The 20,533-nt window shown below is 34.5% G+C and overlaps 1 protein-coding gene across 1 annotated transcript in view; it reads left to right on the top strand.

The window, feature by feature from the left end:
- The window catches only part of LOC106465806 (polyphosphoinositide phosphatase-like), a gene marked incomplete at its 3' end in the record, with an annotated part of 133,957 nt that extends 114,882 nt beyond the window's left edge, over positions 1-19,075 (top strand). Inside the window, exons 15-17 of the mRNA XM_022393752.1 lie at positions 2,460-2,627; positions 12,295-12,353; positions 18,928-19,075. Of these exons, the coding sequence (XP_022249460.1) occupies positions 2,460-2,627; positions 12,295-12,353; positions 18,928-19,075 (375 nt within the window). The remainder of the gene's footprint in view (positions 1-2,459; positions 2,628-12,294; positions 12,354-18,927) is intronic.
- Positions 19,076-20,533: the final 1,458 nt, after the last annotated feature.

Genomic DNA, 20,533 nt, shown 5'->3' with positions numbered 1-20,533 from the left:
TCAAATTGTTTTCTCTTGAAAAAAAAAAAAGAGTTAGGGGGATCTGATTGAAGTGATTGAGATTGTAAAGGAATTGATAGTGTTGATATATCATCTTTTTTATAGTTAACAATGGGAATAGTAGGACTAGCAGACACAAATATAAATTTTGGCAAGGTAGGAGTCATCTTCAGCTAAGACAGTTATATTTTTCTAACAGTGGGGTTGGTCTTTGGAATGGGTTGCCTTCAGACATTGTGGATTCAGTAAATTAAATTGAGTTTAAGAGAAAGCTTGATAAGTATATGAATGATAAGGGCTGGCTTTAAGATTTTTTTTTATATTCATTTATGAATAGTTTAGTTTAGACAATGGGACAGCGAAGATGGAACAATAGGTTTTATGTTGTCCCAAAACATTATGTTATGTTATACAGAGCTGATGGCAGTGTCTGTGCATATCATCATAGAGGGTATCAAAAAGCCCAGTGTTGTGTACAGGAGACAGAGCTACTTGGGTGAGCAATCATCATGGTGTGGGAAGGAAGTATGGGGGAAAAGTGGACCTCACTTACTGTAGTCGATGGTATTGTCACTGGTCAGCATTACATGAATGAAACCTTATGATCTGTTGTTCTGCTTTTCATCTTCTAACTGTCCCAGGGTAGTTTGTTTCAACACAACAACCCCAGGACCTACACAATAAGGGTGGTACAACAGTTCATCCAAGCTAACAAGATCGATGATCTACAATGGCAAGCTTGTCACCAATAGAACATCTCTGAGATCATGTAGACAGAAGAATAAGGAGGTGACAAAACCCACCAATTAACAGAAAAGAACTGAAGCAAGCCATTTTGGAGCAGTTGAGACAGGTTCTTCATGACATCATCCATTCGCTAACTGGCTACATGTGGAGGCCTGTACTAGCACATATTAATACACTTGGTGATCACACAATATTAGACTTAATTTGGTGGTGAAAATACAGACTTGTGTGTGAGTGCACATTTGTGTTACTTGTGAATCTGGGATAGATAGTAAGCTGTCCTAACAGTGCACTAACTATTGATTTTTATATCAAATACATTTTGTATGAAATAGCCTTGTTTTGTTGTCAAAATATGCTAACTTTATCTTTGATATACTTTCTTTTGTGCAGTGTAACTCAAATGATGTTTCTAATGAATTCACTATTATTACCATTTAATGTTACTTATTTTGTATAAAAGACAGAGTTATATTAAAGGGGCTTAATTTAAACTAATGATAAATAGGATAATATTTTAAGTTACTGAATTGTTATTGATAACCTACAATTACATTTTGAAGGTGTATCTTATCTTATTGATAATAATTAATCTGTCATGACAATGTCATTGCTGTTACTAATGAATAAAATTCAAAGGTTTCTATTTTTATTACATTAAAACCAGTAACTGTTGATGGCTGTTTTGTAATCATTAACAAACTTTTTTGAGACTTATCTGTTACTAAGTGTGTCAGGTTTTATAGGGCCAGAATTCTTTACAGTAGGTGTCTGTGACTTGTTGTCGATAAATTTCAACAACATATGGACATGCAGCACACAATCCTCTTGTTTTAAAATAATATACATTCAAAACAAGTCAAACGTATGTACAGAAATTAATTACACTATTGGTTATCACTGTTGTATCCAGAGCTTTAAATAATTGTCTCTTTCTCAAAATTTACACAGGCGAGTTCAGTTACTTTAGAGCAACCTTTGACAAGACAAATTATTCTCCTCTGTCTCTGTTATTACAATACAAACTGTGAAACTCACTTTAGAAATTACCACAATGCTCTCTTTATGGCTAAACTCACAATCATGCAGTCTAACTTCACTGTTTTTCACTTTTACTTTCTCTAACTTACTTCGCTTGTACTAACTTGGTTGCCTATATATATATATTGCCCAACTAAGTACTAGAGTTTTCTACAAACTATGAGACATTCTAATGTAACAGTACTCACATGAGGTTCAAGTAACATGACGTCAATTCATAACAATTGAACTATGCAACAAATGATTCATAAACAGTTATGTAATAAAACCTGTGAGAAATTATCACTTCTTAAAATACTAAATTTAACACTTGTGCTTTATAACAATCTAAATCATAATGATCATATTAAATTTAAATGAAACAGTCTTGTGTATCTAACAAGGTGTATTCATAGTTATTGAAATACAAGATGACTTGATAGTTATATTTAATAGACATATTTTTAAAATTGTACATCCTGGAGAGTTTGTAGGACATGTTCTTTATACCTTTTTAAATGTTCTGTTTACATTTATTAAATTATTACAGAATGTGATTTTCATAAATATTGTTTTCAATTATGTAAAAAGTTATTAGAGTTTCATTTAAGCACACTTTGAGCAATGTATTCATGAAAATCCCAGCAAAAATATCTGTTCATTTAGAGGTGTTAAATCATACTTTTAATTTGGTGGCTGCTGGTTGAACCTTTTATAGATGCAGACAAACAAAATGCTATCAACCTTTTTTTGCAAGTTTACCAACCAAATAATCACCATACTCCATTGTGGGACCTACCAACAGATTATTATCTACATAATCCTACTGCAGCTGGAAAAATTGTATGTCACAGAAATCTGTAAGTATTAATTTCATAATTGTGCTCATGAGCACAAGTTTTTTTGGTACAGAAACCAATATTTTTTTGTGCTGTTGCAAATCGAAGAGAGACAGTGCTATGTTTAATGCTTATAAAATACTGTTCATATGGAAAGTTAAAAAAAACAACAGAGAAACAAAGTTGCTTCACCATGTACTTACATGTATGTATATATTTCTAGATACTGCTCTTGGTGAATAAAAAATATTTTTAATTAGACTAAAACTAGCTTATATCCTGATATGGTTCATTACCTTTTCTCACATATTCTTCAGTGTTGCCTCTATATGCAAAACATTTTTTAGCATGTTACAAGCCTTGAAGCTCCCATCCATCTCAGAATCGACTGATTCAAGTGTGTCTCGCATGCAAAGCATCATGTAACAACCCCCCACCAAAAAAGAATGTGATGCATGTGACTTCCTGTATTTAATTCTACCAAACTACAACTTCTGATTTGGCAGTACTCGTGTTGTAGCATTTAGTTTGTGCTCTCTTCAAGTGTTTTTTTTTCCATATCTTTGTATCCATTTCTCTCAACACATTTACAATTTATTATACAATAATGATATTTGTAATTTGTTGAGTTATTCCAAAGTGGAGTTATTTTATATTTCTACCCAGTTAAGGAACTTATTACTTCATTACAACAACTTTATATTTATTTCTGCCAACACAATGGTGTGTGATTGTTAATTTTGAGTTATGAATTCTACGTTACCACTTTAAAGGTTATATTTTCTGTCAGTACATTTATACAGGATTTAGATGGCGCTATTCCATAGGGAATTTATCAGCTTTACTTCGTTGGGAGATTAATCGTCCAATGAACGGACCTCTGTCAGCCTTGCCTCGAGTTTTGGGGCCACACATTTTGAAATACAGTCCCCCAACATTGGAAAGATAAGACCTTATACTGTTATGGTTTTTGAATAATTTTATTGTTAGTATTATTATCTGTAGCTATTTGGGTTCCATAACATAAGTTTCATTAGATTGGTTAATACTCATAGACAAGTTCAGATTAGCAATTAGTCTTAGTTGTATCTTTTCTCCTATACCATTCACTTAGGCTTACCATCCCAGCAAACACATTTATGTAATAAATTTGTATGAATAACATAGTGGTTTGGTGCTAATTACGTAGCCAATTTACATAACTTATACATAACAGTGTGGACAACCAGAGACATTCTTACTACATAGTAATAATATGTAATGAAACTACCAATATACAATTTAGTATGTTAAAATACCAACATGGTACATTCCTTTTACCATTCTACTATATTGTAACTACCTCTACTTAGTACCTTGTTTATACCTTTCAGCTCCACCCAGAATAAACAAACATTACAAAAACAAATATACATTGCTTGATACAACATTACAAATTATACATCTTTATTATACATTTTTTTTATATACAACATTACAAAAATAAATTATATATTGCTTGATACATTTCAAATTACAAAAACAAATTAGACATTTTCTGATACATTATGAAAACAAATTATGCATCTTTTGATAAAATATTACAAAATAAATTATGCACCTTTTGATAAAACATTACAAAAACAAATTATGCATCTTTTGATAAAACATAACAAATTACAAGAACAAATTATACATTTTTTGATAGAACATTACAACAACAAATATACATTGCTTGATACAACATTACAAATTATACGTTTGTAATACAACATTAGAAAAACAAATTAGACATTTTTTCATACAACAGTACAAAAACAAGTATACATTGCGATATAGCATTACAAATTACAAAAACAAATTATACATTGCTTGATACAACATTACAAATAAATTATACATGTTTTGATATAACATTACAAAACAAATTATACATTTTTTGATATAACATTACAAAAACAAATATACATTGCTTGATACAACATTACAAATTACAAAAAAATTATACATGTTTTGATATAACATTACAAAAACAAATTATACATTTTTTGATATAACATTACAAAAACAAATTATATATTTTTTGATATAACATTACAAAAACAAATTATACATTTTTTGATACAACATTACAAAAACAATTTATGCATTTTTTGATATAGCATTACAAATTACAAAAACAAATTATACATTGCTTGATACAACATTTCAAGTTACAAAACAAATCAGATATTTTTTATTCAACATTACAAACTATGACAACAAATTATACATTTTTTGATACAACATTACAAAAATAAATTATATATTTTTTGATACATTATGAAAACAAATTATGCATCTTTTGATACATTACAAAAACAAACTACATTTTTTGATTCATTACAAAAACAAATTATACATTTTTTGATACATTACAAAACAAATTATACATTTTTGATCCAATATTACAAAAACAAATTATATATTTTTCTCATATAACATTACAAAAACAAATTATGCATTTTTTCATATAACATTACAAATTACAAAAACAAATTTTATATTGCTTGGTACAACATTTCAAATTACAAAAACAAATTAGACATTTTTTGATACATTATGAAAACAAATTACGCATCTTTTGATAAAACATTACAGAAACAAATTATACGTTTTTCATATATTATGAAAACAAATTATGCATTTTTTATAAAATATTAGAAAAACAAATTACACATTTTTTCATATAACATTACAAAACAAATTATACATTGTTTGATACAACATTACAAATTACAAAAACAAATTACACATTTTTTGATATAACATTACAAAAACAAATATACATTGCTTGATACTACATTAAAAATTATAAAACAAATTATATATTTTTTGATATGACATTACAAAAACAAATTATACATGTTTTTGATACAACATTACAAAAACAAATTATACATGTTTTTTTTTGGTACAACATTAGAAAAAAATTATACATTGTTTGATACAACATTACAAATTGCAAAAACAAATATTATACATTGGTTAATACAACATTACAAAAAGAAATTACACATTGGTTGATACAACATTACAAATTACATAAACCAAAATTATACATTTTTGATACATTACAAAAACAAATTATATATTTTTTCATAGAACATGACAGAAACAAATTATGCATTCTTTTGATACAACACTACAAATTAGAAAACAAATTATAAATTTTTTTGATAGAACATTACAAAAACATATTATACATTTTTTGATATAACATTACAAAAACAAATATACATTGCTTGATACAACATTACAAGTTACAAAAAATGATACATTTTTTGATATAGCATTACAAAAACAAATTATATTTTTTTATATAACATTACAAAAACAAATTATACATTTTTGACGCATCACAAAAACAAATTATACATTTTCCGAATACATTATAAAAACAATTTATACATATTTTTGATACAACATCACAAAAACAAATTATACATTTTTTGATACATTATGAAAACAAATTATGCATCTTTTGATAAAACATTACAAATTACAAAAACAAATTATATATTTTTTGATAAAAAAATTACAAAAACAAATATACATTGCGATACAACATTACAAATTACAAAAACCAATTATACATTGTTTGATACAATATTACAAATTACAAAAACATATTATATATTTTTTGATATAACATTACAAAAACAAATTATACATGTTTTTGATACAACATTACAAAACCAAATTATACCTTTTTTGGTACAACATTAAAAAACAAATTATACATTGTTTGATACAACATTATAAATTGCAAAAACAAATATTATACATTAGTTAATACAACATTACAAAAACAAATTATACATTTTTTCGTATAACGTTACAAAAACAAATTACAGGCTTTAATTCTTTTTGTCTTAGCTTACCATCAAGCAGATTTTCATCCTGATTTTATATCATTCATACCTCTATTAATCCTATCAATTTTTTTAGCTTTGTTTTACCCTATCGACTTTGCAATAGTTAATGTTTACCTTCCATATCCTTTCTTTGGTCTTCCACTTATATTTAGGGATTTTCGTGGGATACGTCCTCTTTTGTCCCTCCATATTGGTGTGTTTGCCATCTTCATTTCTTTCCCTCCACGCGTGGCTTCTTTACATTGGGGATCTTCTAGGGTGGGATGGGACACTGCTGATTCTTTACCATCTGTTGGTAATAGGAACTTATGGACAGTTCTTTTTCTTCACTGATCCATTTTTTTGAGCTACTCCTGTACATTTAGCATCACATGGGGTATCAAGGATGCTGTATTCTATTTTTTTTAGTTGCTCTATTGTTTCATTCTGAGATATAATCATCTTTATTCATTTTACATGTTTAACACCTTGCCATCCTTTACCTATGTGTTTTCTTGTTTTGTCTTGTATGCTTGATGCTGATTGGGGTTCTGGATTGATCAGTCCACCTCAATCACTTCTTGGATCTTCTCCATTTTAATTTGTAGTCTTTGATCACATTTGGGTAGGCTATTTTTGTATGACTGAGAATGCCCACTGTACACGTACTTATCTTCTGTTTTTTCACCACATGATTGGGTACCAGTTTCATGCCTTGACCTTTGGACTTGTTTTGGTTCCATGTGTCTTTTGTGGGGCAATCTGTATTTTATCCGTCTTCTACACTTAGGGAGATTTTACGTACACCATTCATTGGATGTCTAGCTTTGGTTAGCTCCTTCCAAATGGGGGTAGTTTAACATACTCATCTACTCCTTCCACAGTCAATTCAGGTAGTTGTATAAATTTTTCCTGTTACATACCTGACATTCTAGTCTCTTTTGGTGGGTATTTTTAAACACCCCCTCCATCAGGACCATTCATTCTCCTCCACAAATGTATTTTAAGGAGTTTTCTGTTATTCGAGCCTGTACTTTGGGTTTTCATATCAATTTTCAACCTTCCTTCTTTGTCTATATGTGTTGATAGTTGAACATATCTCCCACGATGTCAGGTTTACCACTTCCTTCCCCCCTCTTATGGATTTTTTTCTCTTCCCTGATGCTCATCTCCAGTAGGAGGCTTCAGGACAATGGTCTACAGATGAAAGGTCTTATCTGATTCACACCTGGGCACATCTACCAGTCCAAGGTGCTTTAGTTCACTCTCTTCATCTTGTCTGGATTTGACTAACCCTGTTTCATTTCGACTATTTGATGGTGGAAGCTTATATCACTCACTAAGAAGACATTCATTCTTGTTCTCTTTGTGGTAAACAGTGGATTTCCTTTTTGAACCCATATTCTTAACATACATTTCCTGGAGGGTCATGCTCTGGGTGCTTTGTCCTCATTGCTAATTGATTTTCCAGTCCCGACACACTTTCTCCCAAGAAGTGAACTCTGGATCCTCCTAATTTTTGGTGGCTCTGCTTCCTGTGGGGTACTCCTCTATGTGAAGTTATTAAATCTTTTATCACTTTCTAGTTAGTTACTTCTTTTGCTTTTGGCCTCTAATTCATCATCCACTTGCCCTGGCTGTTGTTAAGTTCAGACAGGTTTACATCCAGCTTCTAATGTTAGTTTTTTCTCATTCTGTCAGTCTTCTTACTCAAATTTTTGTGCATCCATGTCACTCTGGTTCAGGTCTTTCTGATTGACCTTTCCTGGCTGGCACTGCTTTGGTTTTCTTGGCTATTTTGGCTTGATTTTTTATTATTTTTTTATTTTACTAACCTACATTTTAATGGCTCGTGATATCTTTCATTTGACTTTTTCATTTCTTACCATCTTCCATGTTTCTTCTCCATGGGATTCAGATGACCTTCTCTGTTTATTACATGCTGTGGGTTGCTTCATTGTTTTCAAGGCTTCTTTCCATTGAATCCATTTTCCATGATTTCCATCCGTTACTCCACTTCTTTGTCTTTTTTTTCACCCTTCTTCCCTTATCCATTGGGTTTGGATTGTGATTCAGTTGGCCTTTTATTCCATGTCTCCTTCTTCCCGTCTTCATTCTAATCATACACCTTCTCTTTTCCCTGTATGTCTACCTGGAGGTATTTTATCTGTGGAGCACTGGAACTACATCTCATACATTAATCTCCCATTCTCTGCTTGTCAGGGTACCGTCATCCACCTGTTGCAATCTTTCACTCTTTCGTGAGATTGTGACTGGGTAAGTTACCTCTTAGGATATATATATACCTCTTATTTTTCAGGAGCATGTCCCTCTTTTTTCTTTCTGGTGCTTGTCCAGGTGTACTTAAACTAGTCAAATCTGCACTGTAACACTATGTCGACTTACATATTATGATTTCCATGACCAAAAAATGTACCCTGCTGAGATGGGGTGTTCCACAAGATCACCAGTAGGTTTATCCTTGCAGTATGTTTGCTTCATTAGTTTGCCCAACCCAGACCATACTCACCGATGGACTACATGATTAAAGCAGAAGGGGATAGCTGTCCATCCCTGCCATACCTTGTATTGAATAAATTGGTATGGTCTGCTTTTCAAAATAGGGTTTCATGGTCACCCATTGCACTGTCTCTGGAGTTGTCATTTCTCTGGACACTCCACCACACTTTCACTCCTCTTTTCTTCTAGTTGAGTTTGAGAGTCCTTACCACTTTCCAGTTCTAAGCCACAGGGGTGATAAACCATGGAAGCATCCTCTTGAATGTGTTAATGAAATACAAGTAATAATGTATATACATCATTATAAAACCATTTAGTTGAGAGTAGGACGGTGGTGTTCTGCTGGTGTAGATGACGAGATATCCTCCACTATGTAACAGTGGAGTAAGCCATCAAAATTGCAGTTTACTCCTTTGATTAGGATCCCTCATCCTACCCCCACATGGATGTCAGTTCTCAATGGCTTAGTTTTGGAATTAGAGCTGAACCAATCAACGTAAGTCCTCACACATGTATTATAGATGTGTCTATTCCCTCACTCACTTATACTCTTGTTATTCTATCCATGTTGTGTATCATGATGAGAGTACTTCCAAATTACTACGGTTCTTCCCCTTCCTTCGATGTTCTTATTATTCTAAGGATGTTACTGCACTTGGGGTTGTTCCTATCATTTTAATTTGAGTGAGATGGTTTATAGTACACAGACATCTTTTCAAAGCAGGATGTCAGGTTCCCAAATTGATCAACAAGTTTTTCACATTGTTATCATGTGCCCCGTTCATTGGTAGTGGCGTACGTGATTCCCTCCAGTCTCATGAACTCAGGTGAAGACAGTGTGATCCTATTTCTTACCTCCACATGGATGTCGTTTCCTGGTGGCCTGTGTTTTGGGTTGTAGTCGATTTGCTGGCGGTATGATCTTTTTTCCTACCGCCACATGGATGTCAGTATCTGGTGGCCGGGTTTTGGATTGTAATTGACTTACAAATGGTATGAACCTCATGCTACCCCCTTGTGGATGTCAGTTCCCAGTGGCATTGGTTTTGGGTGTAGTTGACCTGCTGTGTATGGACCGTTGTGCCTTAACCACTCTACACGTAGGGGTACATCCTTTAATCTTACCCACTTTTATGTTTTCTGGGATTGAGTTTAATAAATATCATATGGTTTGGATCACTATCCTCCAATAGTTCTCTCCCACTTGGATGTACTCCTCCATCTTTCCACAATGGTCGGTAAAATATACCTGGTACAAAAGTTTTGTGGTCTCCCACATATGATCTTCTACTTTGAGAATCTACTCTTTGAGGATGTCCTTCGGATGCTTTTGAAGAATACTTCTTTCCCTCCACCTTTTCAGTGTGAGATTCCAGCTATTTATATGAGAGGAGGTAATGTATTTCTCTCACGCTCCCCATCTGAAATCGGGTGCTTCCATTTTCTGAAGTGATAGTTTGGTAGAATTGAATTGAAGGAGTCACATGTGTCAAGTGTGCCACACTCTTATTGGTGGAGGGATGTCATATGATTATTTGCATGTGAGATGCATTTGAATCATTTGATTCAGAGATGAGTGAAAGCTTCAAGGCTTGTGGCATGTGAAAAATGTTTTTGCATATAGAAGGCAGCACTGAATGAGAATAGCTGTTTATGTGAAAGGAGGTAAGTACCTATTGGAAATACATTTTCAGGATAGGAAAATAATAACTTTCAACTGCTAACTTACTACTATCTTCAGATGTTGAGAAGGGCTATGTTTTGTAGTGGTAGTTGCCTGAATTCAATGTTGGGTCTTCTTGGTGGAAAAGCTAGTTTGTTATCTGTTATGACTTTAATCACCTAATTATTTAATTAATTTCAAAAGGAATATACAGGTTTTTCTGACTTTGTAATATAGCCACACAATATAGACAAGTTTCCAGAATTCTTGAATCACTTTGAAAGGCAATAACCACTAATACAATTCATAATAGAAATAAGACAAAATAAAGAACACCCATTCTTAGATATGATGGTTACTAAAACACACTAATCATATTGGATGACGAGGAACCCACTTTGAGACTAATAATGGTCGGAAACAGCTTGAATGGGTAATGAAGAAAAACTTTAATATAAGTTTAACATAAGAGCAAATGTACAACGTTTCGACAAGGTTGTACATTTGCTGTTATGTTAAACTTATATCAAAGTTTTTCTTCATTACCTAGTCAAGCCGTCTCCAACCATTATTACACTAATCATATACCACAGGGGTTTACAGGAAAACCATAGATACTGGTAGGTATCACAGACTGGTTTCCAGACTGATCAAGAGTTCTCATAGGAAGATGATAAGAAAAAGGATGAAAAACATTTGTATTACCATCTTTGACAGTGGATACCCTGAAAACTTTATAAGAATAAGTAACAAAAGATAAACACCAAAGAGAAGCTGGAAGAAAATTGCAGACACATGCTATATTCCTCTATGTCAAAGGTCTCTCAAAAAATGTACAAAGGATACGTAGACAGCATAAATACGGAACAGTACTTAGAAGCCACAACTCAATATGACTGCAGTTACTACACATCATATCACTTAAATATTAAATGGAGAGCAAAAACACCATATACTACGTCTCTTTAGAATGTGGAATCCTATTAATTGGTGAAACAAAACAAAATGTCAGAAGTTAGAATTAAGTAGAATAATAGACTTAAAAACTTGTAATACTAATCTATATACAATAGTCCATCATACCAGAAAATACCATTCAATGAAATGGAATAATATTAAAATACTGTGTTATAAACTACACACCAAAAAAGTCTTCTAGATTTACCTAAATGATACACAAACAGTCAACCTAGCATAGAAGTTGGCAAAACCTGGATATCCCTTTTGAAGCATTTATGTAGTTAGTTGTATTAGTTCCTAATGGAGGAGACATCAGATGAACGGATAACACACCCTTTCTATCAAGATGACCCCACATTGAATTCTGACCACTAGCACTACAAAACACAGTCCTTCTTTGGGCTTCCCTGAAGAGTACAGCAGATTAGTGGCTGAAATTTAGGATTATAAACTAGTCAGCAACTAGTAATTAATTGATGTTAAATTAGACTTAAGAGATTACATAGGGTGCTAACCATGACAGTGGCATATTGTTTTCTTTTTGGTTGAATACCTAATTGTATTACTTCTTATATATAACATTTCACATAAAAGCTGATCATTTACTTAAAATGAAAGAGGTGGTGTAATGTTCTTGGAGTTTAAACACTTTTGTTTTTATGTTGTGTAGTTACACAAGATGGTGGGATGAAGATGTAGCTGGTTGTTTACCATTAGCATTTGATGAAGGTATGTTTTAATGTTTTTTTTAAATTAGACATATTTGTTTTTTTATATTTTTGCCATGTTTTTTAAACTGCTACATATCATTGTTTCTGTATATAAATAAAAATTTTATGTGTAAAGATAGAAATTTGCAAATGTAACTAACAGTGATATAACTATGCATATAAATAACAAACATAAATTGTTCTTTCTAGTATGGTACATTACCTCTTCTCACATGTATAGCTTTTCTCTTTCAATGCTGCCCTCTATACACAAAAGTGTTTTTGCATACAACAAGCCTTGAACTCCCACATATGCCACAATCAATGTGAATCAACTGCATCTCGCATGTAAATCATCATGCGACAACCCTCCACCAATAGGAGTACGACATACCCCTCCTGATGCCTGTGACTCCCTCTATTCGATTCTGCTGATCTATCACTGCTTGTTAGGCAGTAATCGAGTGCAGATGTTTTTCAACTGTGTTCATTTCATTTTTCTTTTTGCGAAGTTGTGATTTACTTGATTTATTCCTTTGCTACAGTTAGTTTTCTGTAGTAGTTTGCTGCAATACTTTACATTTGTTTATGGATTTTGTTTCTCATTTTTGACTTTACAGTTTAAGATGAATTTTGAAATTTGGGTTTTATAAATTCTGATATTTTTGCCATTAAAATCGAGTGCCATTACACAGGTTTCATGTCTGATGGTCTCAACTGAGGATTTTCTGGCTATCATTCATCGGGAAATTAATCGTATATGGTCATCCTTCTTCTCCTGAAAATGTTCAGTTTCCTCCTGCATTGACTGAACCTGTTCTTGACGAGGAGGAATTTGACTCTCCTGTCATTTTTTCCTTCTCTTAACTCTCCTGTGTTTTCCCAGGCCTAACTTTGCCTTTTTAGATATACTTTCTCAGGTGTGTTCTGTTCTCACCAATTTCATATTTGACACCCGTCTTTAGAGTACCTTGTTCTACCTCCTTTTCCTCACATCAGGGTTCATGCTCATCATTTTGTTTTTCAGTTGAGGTCTGGGGTTAGTATGTCTCATCCTTCATGGGCTTATGATCATTATGCTTTGGCTTATTAGCAAGCTTCCAGCAGTTGGAGTCACTTTTTCCAATGTGGGGGGGCTGTTTCTGAAAATCCTATCCATTTCTCCCAATCCAGTTTCCCACTTTTGTCTTATCTTTACAATTCTTCTACAGTACCTGTCCATCATACACCTTCTTTTTGAGGCATTCCACTGATTGCCTGAGGGTTTTGGGAGGGATATCTTTTCCTTCCTTACCTCCATGTTGGTGCGATTGTCCTCTTCAGCCCTATCCCTTCATATGTGGTTTTGTTGCTGTTGGGATATTATTGGGAAGGATGCTGTCTTGTCACAAGTTCAGCTAACTTCCACTTATCTTCATGACATATAGATGGCTCCTTTTCTCCATTTGTCTGTTTTTGGAGATTTTTCTGAATTTGGAACCACGTGTAGAACCTGTGAGACCAAATTTGACCCTTTAGTCTTTGGTTGGTGGTTTATCTCATTCTGATCCCATGACATCTCCCATAATGGTTTCTTGTTCTGTTCAAAATTGTGCCATGTGTCTTGACATCGGGGTTCATTGTTGCCAGCAGTTCCAGTGACTGTCAGGTCTTTTCCTGTCCAGTGGGGGCACATTTGGCCAATTTTTTTTCCCTTGTGGTGGGTATTCACTGCTGATTCTTGGGTGATCCCAGTTTTGTCAGAAGGACTTTACATCTATTTCCTTTCCCTATCATCATTGTCTTCTGTACCGATTTCCTTCCAATTAACTCGAGACCCCACTACCTGTCTGCATCTACCTGAGACTATGCATACCCTTCTATCACAGAGGTATATGGAGCCTGTCAGCCAGCCTTCTCCAGGATTTTTGTTGTTCCTAAAACAAATCGGGGGACTGGCATCCTGTGATCCATCTATCCTGCTTCAACCAATACCTGGATCTTCTCCAATTTACCATGGAGTCCTTTATCACATTCAGGTGGGCTTTTTCTTCAGGAATGTGGATAACCATGGTAGATGTCTCGAACGCCTATCTCCATTTTCCTATTTTTCATCAGCTTAGATGCCATCTTTGGTTTGTCCACTATGGGGTTCCATATCAGCTTTTTGGGCCTTATTCAGTACCGTATGTGTTTTATTGAGTGATCAAGGCCTTTGCCCAGCTTATGCGTGTTTGATGATTGAGTTTACACCACTACATGGACAACTAGCTCCTGTTAGCTCATTATGAACTGGAGTCTTTTCAACACACACATCTGCTGCTGATAGATGCAGCTCATGTTATTTGGACTCTCAAGTTGGAGATGTCTTTCTTTCTGCCTACCTAATATCTTATCCTATTGGGTGTATTTTTCAACACTCTCCTCATTCGGGCCCAACCTTCTGTACTTCGTCTCCACTTGATGTAACTTTCAGTTCTCCATGCACTTGCTGCTCCCTCTGTTTCTTCATGCGAGGTTCAATCGCTTTTGAGAACTTGGGCTACTTTGGAAGCCCTTATCTCTTTGTATTAGATACATATGTGTTCTCTTCAGTGAATTCTGCACAACCAATGGAATATTACTCAGGATCCCTTGGACTCCCGAATTACTCTTCCTCCTTTCATTACAGACAATCTCCATTGGTAGTTGAACAAAGACAACAAAACTATAGGAGTACTGCTTCTCTTCACGGTTGGGGAGCATGAGTACGTCATCAGGAGGCTTCTGGACAATGGTCTCTAATCAAACTGTTTATCATATCAACATCTAGGAGCTTCTGGTGGTATGACATGCTTTGGTGCATTTTCTTCCTCTGATACTGAACTGACATGTGATGCTCCATTCCAACAATTCCACCATTGTGGCCTGTATCAGTCACTCGTGGGACACTCATTCCTGTTCCATTTATGGTGGACCATTAGAACTCCTTTATGGGACCAACATTGCTGAGGATAAGTCTCCTTGTGTTTCATGTTCCGGGTGCTTTTCACCTTGTGGGGAATCGGTTTTTAAGACCTGACCAGGTTTATCCCAGGGAGTTGTCTGTTGTTTTCAGGTGGCTAGCAGTCAGTGAGGTACTCCTCATCTGGATGCTTTTACCACTTTACTCAAATACCATGTTACCAATTTTTTGGTCTCCATTTCTTTATCTTCAGGCTCTGGCAGTGGATGTTCTCATTCAGGACTGGACCAAGTGGTACCTTTTATGTTGCTTCCAGTTTCATAGACCTCCTTGTCATATGGTTCTTTCAGATTGTAATGTCATTTTTGTTCTTCATTGTCTTCCACTCCCTCTGTTTGAACTTTGTCCTCTTGTTCCATGTTTCACCTATCCATTCAGATTTATTCCTACTCCCTTTTAGTCTATGGGTATTGTCAGTCTGATATATTTGCCATCAACATTTCACATGCATTTTTTCCATTCCCCACATGTTCTACTTTATCCAGATCAATCTTCCCACCCTAAACTTCAGCAGCTCATGAGGAACATTCTTCCTTCTTGCTGATTTCACTTCCATCCATTTCCCACCTTTATTCCCAGTCTGATCTAGATATAATTCTATATCCAGTATGTTCTCTTTGTTGTTACATTTCTCATATGGCCTCCTTTAGTGGTTCACATTCATTCCCTGATACTGTTCATCTGTACGAGACCTTTCTCCTTCTACTCTTCCAAGATGGGTTCATCAGCTGATTCTGTTGATTTATTCCTCCCTGTCTCTTTCTTCCCAATTTCTGTTCCAGGTGTTGTCGCATCAGATCAGGCACCTTATTTTTTCCTGGCATCTCACCTCCATTATCCATTGGAGGAAATTCTTTAGTGAGGCATGTGGACTACACTTCATATGTTCATCGCCCACTATCTTCATTGGGTAGCTGTTTCTTCCTCATTATGGTACCACCATCAGCATGTTGCCATCCTTCAAACTTCAGTGTGGTTATGACTGAGTAAGTTATCTTTTCTTTACATATATTTCCTTTCAGTGGTATGTCCCATTTAGGATGAAAATACCACTCTGTGGTGAGCATTGCCTGTCCAGGTATGCTTCAGGTATCTCTCAAATCTGCACTGTACGGCCAAGATATAAAACCTTGGTCAATGATGTACACTGTTGAGATGGGGTGTTCCATGAGATTACTAGTAGGTTTATCTCACAATGTACTTTCTTCATAAGTATGCCCATCCCATGGATATACATGGATAAAGTACAAGGGGATAGCTGCCCATCAGTGCCTTTCTTGCAACTGAATAAATCAAAAGTGCTCTGCTTTTCAAAATAGGGTTTTTGTGGTCACCTGTTGCACTGTTTCCGGTGTTGCAGTTCCTACAGACTCTCTTTCACACTTTGTCCCCCCTTGTTCTTCTAGCAGAGCATGGTAGTCCTTGCCACTTTTTGATTCTGAGCCACTGGAGTGGTGGACCATAGAGGAATCCTCCTGATTGTGATTGCTTCCATTCAGTTAAGAGTAGATCGGTAGTGTTCTACTTGTGTAGGTGGCATGTGATCCTCCAATCATGTACTCCACCTCCGTGTGATGGGTTCCAGAGGTTGATGTTTCACCCAGATTCTGTGCAGTGCTTTCCAGAGAGTGCAGTTGCTTATATTTTCTAGATGTGATTCACTTTGGTGCAGTGGGACCTAGAGGGTGCCTGTGCACTCCAACATCAGTGCATTCCTGTCCAGGGGATGATGTTACTTTGGAGTAGATCCATCACATTGCAGTTCACCCCTTTGATTGGGATCTCTCATCCTACCAGCATCTAGATGTTAGGTCCCAATGAATGGTTTTGGATTCAAGCTGGACCAATCAACATAAATCTTCACACTTGTTGGTTGTATTCCTCTTCTTCACCTTTATGCAGTGAGTTCCAGAGGTTGGTGTTTTGCCCTGCTTCTTTGTGGAGCTATGAGGAGGGTGAGGTTGCCATATGTTTTTAGAGACTATCAGCTTCCCTGCACTGGGACCCAGAGGATGACATTTTGCTCTGGCGCTGTCCTATCTTGAAGATAATGTTGATTGAGGTGATGGTTCTCCCTCTTGCACTTCACCTCAGGGTGTTTTCACTGCCTGACGCTGATGTGGCACAATGAGGTGCCAGTCTGATTGAGTTTTATGTGACCTGCCACATTGGCACATTTCTTCCTACCATCATCCAGATGTCAGGTTCCTGGATATATGGTTGGTTCCGGATTTGCACACATGTGCCCGTTTTGTACATCAGTTTGCCCAGTATATACTTCTTTTCTACTTACTATGAGGTTAAGACAGTGTGGACCTTCCTCGTACCATGAGTCGGACATTCTATTTCTGATACTGCTGGTTTTGGACTGGAGTTGACTGGCTGTGTACAGTCCATTGCACCCCAGCCAATCAACTCCTTGGAGCACATCCATTTTAGCTTTTCCCACATCCCTGTCTGTAGATGGTTCTTCTATTGTTGTCCCCCTAGTGGGACAGTGGTGAGTCTTTGGATTTACAATGGATAATAACATGCTTTGGATTAATTTTCAGCCAAAGAGATATAAATGGTATATGCCATTACCATCCAATGGATAAATTGGCATTTTTGGCTGGAAGCTAACAGTATCCACCCAGGTTTAAGGAGTTAGAATACTCTGAAAATATGTTGTTGTTTTTTTAACGTTTTTAGTTGAAAAATATTGATATTTAAAACTCTTTTATCTCTCATCAGGGTTAGCAAACAAACATTATAGCAAATTGACTGAGCCAGCATTTTATTCACTAATTAAATCACTTTTTCCAACTTGACAGTTCATTTGCTTTTATTATTTTCTCTTGTTTTAAAAATTTATAGATTGAATTCTCTTACATTGTTTTTTATTCGGTACTTCACAAAAAAAATTTTGTCTATTTTGTCATCACCTGCAAATGGTCCTTGATTAGAATTTGGACTTGTGTATATTTCAGTGTTCTAACTTGTTTCTTGATAAAGCATTATAGAGTTGAGCATGTGAAAAAAACTAGTTCTAGAACAAATATTTCTACAGAACTTGCAATTTATTAATTGTGATGACAAATGCAAAGAATTGGAGAGTCAAGAGTAAATTCAAAGATGTATAACATTTCATAAAAAATACTTATAAAACTTTTTTATGAATTTTTAAAAAACTCTTAGAGAGTGAAAAACACCAAGAATAATGCATTTAGATGCCATCTATTGGTTTGTAAAGGTTTTTAAGTTGCATCACACACAGACACTGGTATTTTTATATATGATGATGAATATTTTTATCAGTTTGGTTAGTCCAAGTTAATTGTTTTTTCAGGTACATTTTCACTTTTTGTGACCTTGACAGTAAATTTAACCTTACTGGTAGATGGTTTGGTTTATAAATTTTTACTGCATTGCTTATTGATTCATATTAATGGTTTTACTAAAATATTAATAGTGAGAAAAACTGTTACTTCTATAATAGATTGAGGATATTAGTAATAATTTTCAATATTTCAGGTGCTGTTAAACTTTTCTGTTAATTTTAATAAGTCAATAAGACATTTTTATCATGTAACATTGCACATGAGCTTTTTGTTCTTGTTTGTTTCTTTAGTGATCAAAGGACACAAAAACACAATAGTTGAAGTCTATCAAGCTTTGTTTCCTGATGAGAGGATTGATGGGTTCTTTGAACATTATAGGCCATATGAGATGTCAGTTTTAAATGAAATATATTCCTTTATCATGGCTCATTCAATAAGGTTGGTCATAAGCAGTAATTAAATTTTGTGTTAAAAACGAGAATTTATTTCACAAGCAAAATTGTTTTCAATTTGTTTAATGTGGAGTATAAGATGTATCCTGATCTTTGGAGGTGACTGAAGAAGTAGGACCCACATAGCAGTGGGGATACATCATCTATCAGTCTTAACCTGTGTTTATGAAGCCTCACATCTAAAGAAAAAATAATAGGAGAGTAAAATAAGAAAATAAAGAAAAGTGAGGAAGATGTTGATGCTCAAGCCCACTATGTCCCCTATCTATAACACCCTTCACTGGCTCCAGACAATTGTAGAAAAGTGACTGTTCTCAGAAAACAAAAAAAAATTGAAAAAATAAGTAAAAAGAAAAGGTACTACCATTGCAGGTTGTGAGTAAAAAAACCTTACTTCCTGAAGTTAGCATTCCAGCCTTCATTATGATACAAAAAAAACTCATATTAGTATTAATATTAGTAGAAATGAATATATATATATACTGGAATAAAATCCCCACCGAGCTGTCTAAACTACTATGACATCCATCCTCCACCCATAAAGTCTACTGTAACTACTAATTTTTAAATATTCTTCTACTTTTTATATGAGCTTGTGTATTCAGCATGTTAATCATGTTAACTCTTTCAACATGGGCTCGGTCTCTGGGGCCGACCTCGTAAGCATTTTTTCTTGTTACAGTTTTTATGCTATAACTTTTAAAGTAGTAAGCATATGTTCACGAAAGTTGGTAGATTATCAGTAAACATTACAAGACTTTTATTACACAAAATATCAGATTTTTTTATTAAGTCTTGAGGTTTTTTCTCATACCTATCCAACATGCAAAGTAATTTTTATTTTAACATATAATGTTTTGAGACAACATGTTCCTATTGGTCCATCTCGGCTGTTCCATCCTCTAAACTAATTTAAAGTAATTTTTAAAAAAATCTTAAAGCCAGCCCTTATCATTCATATACTTTTAAGATTTTTTTAAACTCACTTAAATTTACTGCCTCTACATCATCTGAAGGCAACTCATTCAAGAGAAAACAATTTGAGAGATTTCAGCCTCTCCTCATATGAAAACCCCTCCATCCCAGGCACCATTCTAGTAACCCTTCTCTGAACCCTTTTCAACAAGTCAGTGTCTTTCCTAAGTTAAGGAGCCCAAGACTGAACACAATATTCCAAATGTGGCCTAATCAGTGACCTGTACAATGAAAGTATAACCTCTTTAGAATTGTATTCAGTATTTCTGTAGATAACCTAAAATGCTATTTGCCCTACCATTAGCAATAGCACACTGCTTGGATGGCTTTAGAGACTGATCGACTATTACACCAAGATCCCATTCCTTCATAACAATATTAGGGATATTCCCATCCAAATTATACTTATAATTAAAATTATGAAAACCCACATGCATTATCTTGCATTTATTATAATTAAAACCTATCT

This window comes from Limulus polyphemus, unplaced genomic scaffold (assembly GCF_000517525.1).
Source record: "Limulus polyphemus unplaced genomic scaffold, Limulus_polyphemus-2.1.2 Scaffold2057, whole genome shotgun sequence".
Taxonomy (NCBI): Eukaryota; Metazoa; Arthropoda; class Merostomata; order Xiphosura; family Limulidae; genus Limulus; species Limulus polyphemus.
The sequence above is the reverse complement of the archived record's forward strand: the minus strand, read 5'-3'. Positions and strand labels throughout refer to the sequence as shown.